The following is a 9699-nucleotide window of genomic DNA, read 5'->3' as shown; positions in this document are numbered from 1 at the left end:
GTCGTCGCGACGGAGCAGGCGAGCATGGCAACCCAACCCAACCGGTGCACGTGAGCATAATAACAATTAAATTAATGATCATGCTGTCGAGTTCGATTCGACCCACAACACGCGGTGGCATCGCAACCGCCGGCTGTGAAGATGCACGCACAGCATAGGAGGGAGGCCTCCTTCTATAGGGACGCGCCCGCAGGCGGCGTGGCTTCTGAATTTAACATCATAATCAGCTGCTAATCATTTGATCATGTCCTGCGGCGCCGGGTAGTCGCATTAAGTGTTTCGCACTCGTCTCGCAGACACACAGGCGGGCACCCGAGCCCAATCGGTGTGTGGGTTATTGATTTTGGGAATAAATTAACGCGGAGCATAGCCGCACGGTTCACTGGCTGGCTAATCTCGAACAATCCACGGAGAGACACGGCGCTTAAGGGGTCAAAAACAGGCAAGTGTACTTACGAATGATATTGTGCCTGCAGGAAGTTGAACTCCTCCTTAATCCGTTCCAGGGTTTCCGCTATCGTAAACTGTCGCCCCTGGGGTGGCGGCCCCTGTTCAGAAGGAGAAACAGAACCAAAAAGAGTGTTAGTAATGAGCTTAGAGCGCAGTGTTTTGAGCGGAAATCGTTGGCTTCGCCATAACAAACTTTACGTGACAGAAATCGTGAGGAGGGATTAGTTAGGCCGATCCACCGACAATTACGTGGATGACCGGGTGATAGATTACCCGTACCGCACAAACAACATAATCCACCTGACCGCGACCGGAGCGACTGGAAGCGAGACCGCGAAAACGTAAACTAACCGCGGGAAAAAGCGAATTAAAATCAGATGTGCGTGCGTGTGCGGTGAACCAGCGCCCACTGGCCGCACCCCTTCTGGCCGCTCAGTATGTTTTAAACATAAACCACCCACCGGCCAGGTGGTGACCAAACTACCACCGACCCGAGCCTTCAATTAACTATTTATGCCAACAAATTAAATATAATTACAGTTAAATGCACCTTCAAATTGGCAGTCATATTATCAAATTGGTGTTGCTGCTGCTGCTGGCGCTGGCGCTGTTGCTGCTGCTGCTGCTGCTGCTGTTGATGGTCGTACGGGTGATGGGAAAGCCGCTGAAAACCGGCCGGAGCCAATTTGCAGTCCTTTGCCGTACGCGGTCAGGCGCACTTTCCCGGGATGCCTTTAATCGGTTTGCTTTTTTACACCCGTCGTACTGCCACCCGGTGGAACGGCACTCACCGAGGACTTTCGAGTTTGTGTTTTTTCGTTCCGAGCAATTCCGAGCAATTCGCGTGCTGTAGGTCAATAATGTTTCATTCTCGTTTCCTTTCTACGTTTACACTGTTAGCGTACACTAGTCACTCGGATTGAGCTGATGAATTTTCATCTTTCGAACTCACTCGTAACCTTTTTTCACACATTCGATTGTTTTGTTGAACACATTGAAGAAACACGGCTACGAAAACATACGAAGACATTAATTGCACCCGTAAGTGGAGTTGCTGCTTTCAAAACGAACGGCATAAAGTTTATTTCCACAGCCCAAAAGTTGAAACCTCTCTCGCTTGAAGAAGGTAAACGACACGGTCGCCCAAAGAACCGGCAAGAAAACGCCGGCACAGCCCCCCCACTAAATGCTTCAAAGTTTGACGTCAAATCAAAATTCTTTACGGAAACTTTCGGTTGTGCGCGGTTTGGCGGCGGTCCTCTCATCATTCGGCGTCGGCATCGTGGCTGGAAATTGGTTTCCTGCGCTCGGTTACATAGCTCGTCCTTGCTGCCACGCCACACCACACGACGACGGCAAAGTTCGTCACTCGTTCGGAAGATTGTTTTTCCGTTTCTTTTTTGTTCCACAAAAATCGAGCATTCCTGTTTTAGACACAGACGTTATCGAAGACGTTGAACCTTCCTAGTTTTTCTCAGAGTGGCACGATACACTTTACGGGTCGAAAATATTGGTGTTGTTGCTGAATGTTCAAACTTTTGCATCAAACTTACGATTAGGAGCGCGTCAAGCGGTACTTCCTAACATGCGCTGATCCTTTAAAGTAGAATCGCATCATCGCATCTGCCCAAACAGCGGGAGAAGTTAATGAAAGAATATTCATGAACTTTGCACCACACTTTATGGCACCTGCCTTGACCCGTTTATCATTCATAAAGCGGTGCGAAAGTCGTTATCACCGTTTGCTGAGCTCTCGGAACCGGTACCGGCCCCACCGGACACCACCATCATCCACACAACCGCAGATATTGCGCGAGGTGAAAGTGTGAACATAATTAAACTGATTAATTCATTCGCCGGAAAATGTGCTTTATTTTATTATCGTAATATTTTTGTTTTATTCATGGCCAGGGCGCGCTCGAGGATGGCGCCCGTCGAGCTCTCACAGCTGGGATGGAATAACATTCAATAAAAAGAACTGGACTGAACTGAAATATGATCCATTTGCAGGAGCTGGGTGGGAAAGGGCGATGTTGACCACCACCACCCCCTTGGGGGTGGACGGGCGGGTCAGTGAATTGGTGCCACCGTCCCGTCCCACAACAACATGCAACATTCATACGCACTGATTAAATACTGTCAAATGAGCGTCGGCAGAGTGTGCCACGCGGCACCAACACACCCAAACACACACATTGCGATACGTCACCAACACACAGGCGCACGAGCGAGCGGTACTTTATTACCGCCTCGAGGAAGCGACCCGAGCAGGCGGCGGCGGCGGCGGCACTGCTCGTTTCCCAAAAGGACACGTATCCTTCGCCCGAATCGGTGTCAGTTAATTTGTAAGTGTGTTTATACGTGAGTTGGCCATCGAAAGGCGAACGGATGCCGGCATTTTTCTGTGAGCACTCGCTCTCTCTCTCTCTCCCACAGACGTACACTCTCTCTCTCACGCGTTGACAAGCACACAGGGTGGTACATACACTTCCGACCGACGTACGGAGCAAGCGCGTCGCAGACGCGAGAGCGACCTTTTTGGTAATTTGTGACGTTTTTCCCCACAATTACCACAGCGAGTGAGTGTGAGGGACCTCTTCTTTTATTCCAGCAAGCACCACCGTGTGTCTCGCCTCCCGCGCGCCAGGATATTCGATAAAACACCACCACACACACACACAAACACGCACGGACATCCACACTCGCATGCAAGGAGCAGTGTGACACCAGAACGGCAGCGCACCGAAGCGCGATGATGACAATGATGATGATGGGTCGTTTTTAATGCTATTATTTAATACGTTTTATAAATGATTAAATTATCCACTGCCACGGGACCGTGTCCTGGTGCGAGAGTGTGAGAGAGAGAGAGAGAGTCCTGTGGTCACACAGGGCTTTAATGACCACCAGCGCGCGGCGACATCCTTCTCAAACCTTGACCAAAGCTGGCTGCTCGCTTTGTTTTTCATTCACTCAGCAGCAGTGTCCGTGCGCTGCTCACTCCGTTACACTAACATTCTCCGGCGGCGGACAGCGTTTTGTTGTCGCAACGCAGCGAAATTGACGTTTAAAGTGATCCTTGCTCACCCTCCCTCTTGCTCTCTCTCTCTCTCTCTCGCTCAGGCGCGCACGCGGGCTTTGCCCCTTGTTTCCCGCTTACACATCAGAAACGGGGCGCCGTTTGTGTCACACTTTCCATCTCATTCACAAATGGTGCTGTAATTTGGTTTGAAACTTCACTCCGCACGTACCCAGTTGTTGAATGACCGACAGCACAAACACCGTTTACACGTGATCGATTGGTAAAGAACACCAAGCCTACTCTGTGAATCCACGGTTCTGTGCTGTTCGATAGATTCTTGTAATTCACCGCTCACTTTGTTTCTATTTTATGGTTTCTGGTGCGAACAATTTCAGCACAGCAACAATGTCGTCGCATTAATTTCTTTACTTTTTTCATCGATTCCCACCCTGTTTTGGTCAAAATAGAAATCTTTGTTGCGTATAAATTTCACTTGTAGCCCCCCGGTTACATTGAATGAACGATTGACAAACCATCCGTAAAGGACGCCTCGAGCGGCGACGACGACCACACCACAAATTTCCAGTGCCTCCCACACAAACACACACACACACACACACACACACATGTGTCAAACGAAATTGACTCCGATCGCAGATAGACGAGAGAATCGGGATGGCAAGAATGGCAGACCAGCAGGAGGACACACTAACGCGCGCTCCCGTACACCACGGCGTCCAAAACACGAATGAACACCGCGCCGCGCCGAAAAGCGGATGCGTCAATCGTCCGTGCAATATCCTTACGCCCGGCGACCGCCGCCCAGCACACACACCAACGGGCTCTGGCACAAATCCGTAACATTCATTCACTCGCTGCGAGTGAGACGCGAGCGCGGCTCACCATCGCCCCTGCAGCAAGCCGCCGCCGCCGACGAGCGAGCGTAATCCTTTGAGCCGCGGGCGAGTCGTAATCCGGTGCCATCTTTCCGTTAGTTACACTTCCGACCGAGCGAAAAGGGCTGAGCATCGTGCGTGTGTTGCCGTTGTTTGCCCTCGGCCAGTGAGAACGATTGGCGTGAGATCGACACGGCGCGCGCGATGTCGAGCTGTCAAACGTGAGCCGCACACGAATATGAGCGTGAGGCTCGGTTGGTGAGTGAATCGAGTGTCCTTCGCGAGTCGCTCTTTCGCTCTCGCTCTAGCGCTACACACACACACACACACACAAACAATTATAGATATCCCAGCATCCCTGGCGACCCTTTTGCGGTGACACAGTGCGCCCCGCACGCAGGACACGAGAACCAAGTGAGAGGCAATCAAAACCCCGCACCCAGCCCAGAGGCCACCACACACACACACCACCCGGAGCCGACCGGAGCAGAATTAAATAAACACACGTCCCCCTGGGCCCTTCCTCCCCACGGGTCCGCCGAAAGGACCCAGGACGAAAACCATTTCCCGGGAACCCCGCCGCCTGGATGGCGATGTGTAAATCCATCGGATACGGGTATCGGGGTTCGCCGCTGCCGGGGGAATGGCACGCGGGGTCACACACACACACACGGTCGAAAGGACGATACAATTGCATCGAGCGAGGGGTTTTGTTTGTAGCAGAACCGAGGGACACATATCACTGCGGGGAGAGGAGCTCTCCGCTGGCCACTCCGCTCACTTTATTGGCCATAGTGACACAACCGAGTGGCGGCGGCGACGGCGACAACGGTGCGGAAGAGGAAACTGTTGTTGCTGGTCTAGGGATGAGTCGTAAATGAGGCTAATAAGCGGTGTCTTGCCATTGGCGATGCCGGTGGTGGATTGAAAAGTTCGTAGAACAGAATGGATGGTTCCGTTATCAAAATATTTATTTCCAAAAATTCAATCTTTTGTCAATATTCCTGTTTGCTCAAATAGATATCTGAGAGGTTTAAAAAATCGCGGAAATGAAATATATCAAGTTACAAATCTCGAAAGGATAAAAGGAAGCTTCGCAATACGCATAGAAAAATATATTTGATATACATTCCACTTCGTTTAAGTAAATTTATCTAAAACCCAACCACGACCACCAAGTGGTGTCAATAATCGACGAAAAACATAAACCTCTTATCACCTCCGAACATAATATGTTGCGGCACCAAAATGCGTAAAGCGTGCGTGAAAGTACAAGAACCGGCCCGACCGCCCGACAAAACAAGGGCCCTGTGCCAATTTCTTCCATTTATCTTATTTTCCGTCACGCGGAACGCCGGGGTTGTCGGTTCCGTCCTTTGTTACGGTTTATTGAGAGGTGTGGGTATTTAATTCGGAAAAAAGTGAGACGACAAACGCACCGCCCGAAAGCTGCCAAAACTCCCACCTACTGACGGTCCTTCGTGTCCTTGTCGCCCCGCGCGATGAAGTGTACTTCCGTTCGGGCGCGCCCGGGGGCGGCATCCGGCGGCACCGCAAACACTGGCCGGTCCCGCACCGCGAAGAAGGAAAACAAAATCAACAAAATCGCCCAGAAGCAGTGAACCGAATTTGTGTAAATCAATCCTCCCGAACCCGGACCCGCGGGTTGGTGCGCTCTCTCGACACCTCGGCCAAACACCAACACACACACACACACACAGTTCACAAAACTGTGTCCTCCGAGATCGTCATCGGCAGCAGTCGTCGTCGTCGTCCTTGCCGACGCATATTATTTCCTTTTTTTACGACCAATCTACCCGAGTCACAGGACCAAAGGACCCATGTTCGTCGTCGTCATCATTCCGTTGCGTGACTTATGGGCCCCGCGTTTTACGATGGCTTCGGTCGGTCGCCTGCTCTGCCGTGCGGTTGTCGCTCTCACTCGTCCCTGCGGAAGCGTGGTTGTCGTTGGGGAGGGTTTCAATTTTCTACCATCTGTTCGCCTACCGAAGGAGTGCGGGCTCACTGTTGTCTATTTCCTTCTCTCTCTCTCGCCCGCACCAGAGTGGCCAACCGCACATTCATTCTTCGCTTTCACTTTCCCCTGTGTCTGGCCCAACCCTGCCACATCCGGGGCTGGGTCCAACACCGCACCGCACACAATCGCTTTGGCGGAATCTCCTTACCCAACTCTATCACCGCATATCAGTGTGCTGCTGCTGTGCGCGTACCAAAAGTCCAAGAACGGGATCGGACTCACTCACCAATACCACAGTAGCATAAAAACAAGGCAGCATTTCCACGCAGAAAACCACTTTCGGGACGAGTTTCGCGGCTTTCGATACACAAACGTCAAAAAAACGGAACCGCCACGCGAGGAGCGTTAGATGAACTTCGGCGTGAGAAAAACGTCCCCTTGTAAGTGAGTAACCTTTTCTCACCACGCACACGCGCTCACTATAATAATGAACGCGCCAACCATCGCCAAAGGCTGAAGTGAAATGGCATAAGAATTTATCTTTCTCTCTCTCGCTGGCTCTGCTGTCAAATGGAGCAAACGAACGGTCCGCGAAACAAGCCACGCTCTAAGGACGAATGGAGCCCGACGGCCGGAAAGAGGCGAGCGAAACAAAAAATCAGGATATAAACCTTCGCCCCCCCCGCCGCGTCCGTAAAGAATGAAGCTCCAAACGATTCTCTCACCCATTTTAAATGTATTAGTACATAAACATTCCTTTTTTGTGTCGCCGCTCTGAAGGGGATGATGTGCGCCCCGTTCTTTTTTCTGGCCGAGGCATTTTCCCACAGCACCCCGTGTACCAAAAAAGAAAACCACCAGCAGAGGGAGTAAAAAACAGAAAACACGAAACAAAAGCGAATCGGTTCGAGACCGGGAGCATTTTTCATCAGATTTTTTCCACCAGCTTTTCGGGGTTTCCGGTACCTTTTTTTGGGTGGGCCCCAACAAAAAAGGATCACCATGGCCGCATGGAGCCCCGTGCGTTGGGTGTTTCGAATTTTTCTGACACGTAAGGCCCTGAGGCCACCCTCTCCCGTTTTCAGCCCCGGGTACCACCACCCGTGGAACCGTTTTCGGTTGTGGAATCCACCTTTTCCCAACGCGCGCAGAAAACATATTTCGATGCGCGGGCACTCGTCAATGCATGTTGATAATTAGGATGGTTTACAAAACATTGTAACATAAAAATGAGTCTAAAAGGGAGCAATGTTTTACAGCATTTTTGTTGAACAACGAATTTCGTAATTGAAAATTCCATTAAAAGCAGAATTCAGTAAGCTGTTTTTAGCAAAGCGGGTGACTTATGTTACAAGTAATTACAAATTGTTATACCTTTTCTGTATATTATCCTGTTTTCCCAATATTTTCTACATATTTTTTCACCATATTCTACAACCTCTACGGTCGGTCTCTAGTGCAATCGGCGCACTAGAGTGACATAGTGCTGGCATAAAATAGTAGCTCGCACTGTTCACTGGGCGCCACACAGCAGCAGAACGGGGAACGGGAACCGAAAGTTGTCCACCATAGCTTAACCTTCACCTCGCCGGGAACCGTTCGTTTCTCACTTTCGGGTGTTCCGGTTTTTGTGCAATCAAACGACACAGTGCCGGGGCTACAGTGGCCTTTGCCCATGGGCAACCACAATCCCGGTTCAGTGTTTGTGTTGTTTCTTTTCCGTTTTTTTTTGTTCTTAAGCACACGCGCGAAAGAGAGAGAGTAGTTCGACGATTGCACTTGTTTTTTGTTGCTAGACCCTGCCGCGGCTGAACGCGAAACGGGCACCATTGTACATAAAAATCACTAGAGAAAACGGCAAGGCACACGAAAACATGCACTTCACGAGAGTGTGTGTGCGTGTTGCAGCGGAACACGGCTCGCGATAAAAAAACAATGTCATCAAAAGCTTTACATGGCAAGCGGAAGCAGCCCGCGGAGAGGCTGCCGCCGTCAGGACTCACACAGGTTGGGTGCTGATGGATGGAGCAGGTCGGTCGCGCGTCATCCGGCCGCTGCTGTTGCCGGGAAGCAGAAAAACATAAAGATATATCCTAACCGCTACGGAGGAGCACGACGTAGCGGAAGACCTGATGCCTTGACGTGCCTTGGACCAAAGCAAACTAGTAAAATGTTGATTACGGAAAAATGGAAAGAAAACTTCCGTGGAATAGGGGTGTTACTCAACACTAGTTAAGGGTAGGGATTTATGTTTGAAAACTATTCATTGGCAGCAGCAACCGTAGAAGTGGCCATTCGCCATTGTTGCTACAAAACAATTATTTCCACGGACCTTCGAAATGGGAATCAAAACACTGTGCCTTTTTTGCCTCTCACGTTCGGTTGGTTGTTGTGCAGTTTTTGGAAAGGAAATGACAGACATTCATCACATTTATCACTTTCGCATGGTATGGTGCGCCACGGTGTGGTGTGATTTCCACCATCCGGCAGCACCGCGACAGCAGCACAACTTAACTTTGTCGAAGAAGGTGAAAAAAAAAGAAAATGACGACAACACACGGGTAGGCGGATGATGATGATCCCTGCTGCCATCCCTGCTGTACCGCGCCATCATCCGGAGCGCTCCGCACCGGGGTTCATTGTTCGCATGTCCTTTTTGCCTCTTGATGGCGGCGGCGCCCGGCTGTGTACATGCTCTGCTTGTCGCCAAATGTCGCGTTGAATGTGAGAATGCGTAGACATTCATCTTCATCAACACATCGTCCGCGGATCGACGGGGCACAGTACGGGCGCTACCATGTGAACGTATCGTGTCGTTATTAACGTTATTTTGATGAACGCCCGCGGCAGCCCGGAGTCCTCTACACGCGCTGCTGACAGCTTTTCACTGCACTTTCATCAAGCCTTTCATTGCGATGGACGATGTGCGCTGCGCCGCCCGGAGTGCACGGAGAAAAAGTGCAACAAAAAACGCCATGTGCCGAGCGAGGTTTATTAGTCGTCACATTCGTGCACCGCACTTGATAGACTCTACCTCGAGAACGACACATCGTTCGGAAAGTTTTACCAAAAGTCACGGAGATTCGAGAGAGCTGGCGGGTGCAATGTGTTCGCCACATGCATATTAAAGATACGCGCATCGTAATGATTGAAAAAAGGATCAAGGATTTTTTCGCTACGTTTACATTACATTTGCTCTTTCCTGCATATATTTTTTCGTTACGATCTTTGTTTACTCGTCACTTGAGCGGGTGAATTTCTCGGAATTACTTGCGAAAAATGGTGCGATAATCACCAAGTTGCAGCGAAAAGGAGCCTCCCGGGGCTCTGTTGTTTGGCAAGAGCGACGCCCG

At 50.5% G+C, this 9699-nt stretch overlaps 1 protein-coding gene across 1 annotated transcript in view; it reads right to left on the bottom strand.

Moving 5' to 3' along the window:
- Positions 1–9699, bottom strand: part of LOC128274639 (protein groucho) — a 186072-nt gene that overhangs the window by 95462 nt on the left and 80911 nt on the right. The window contains exon 3 of the mRNA XM_053012897.1: positions 457–548. Within this exon, the coding sequence (XP_052868857.1) occupies positions 457–548 (92 nt within the window). The remainder of the gene's footprint in view (positions 1–456; positions 549–9699) is intronic.

The sequence above is a fragment of the Anopheles cruzii genome, chromosome 3 (assembly GCF_943734635.1).
Source record: "Anopheles cruzii chromosome 3, idAnoCruzAS_RS32_06, whole genome shotgun sequence".
Taxonomy (NCBI): domain Eukaryota; kingdom Metazoa; phylum Arthropoda; class Insecta; order Diptera; family Culicidae; genus Anopheles; species Anopheles cruzii.
Note: the sequence above shows the minus strand (reverse complement) of the source record. Positions and strands in the feature narration are given on the sequence as shown.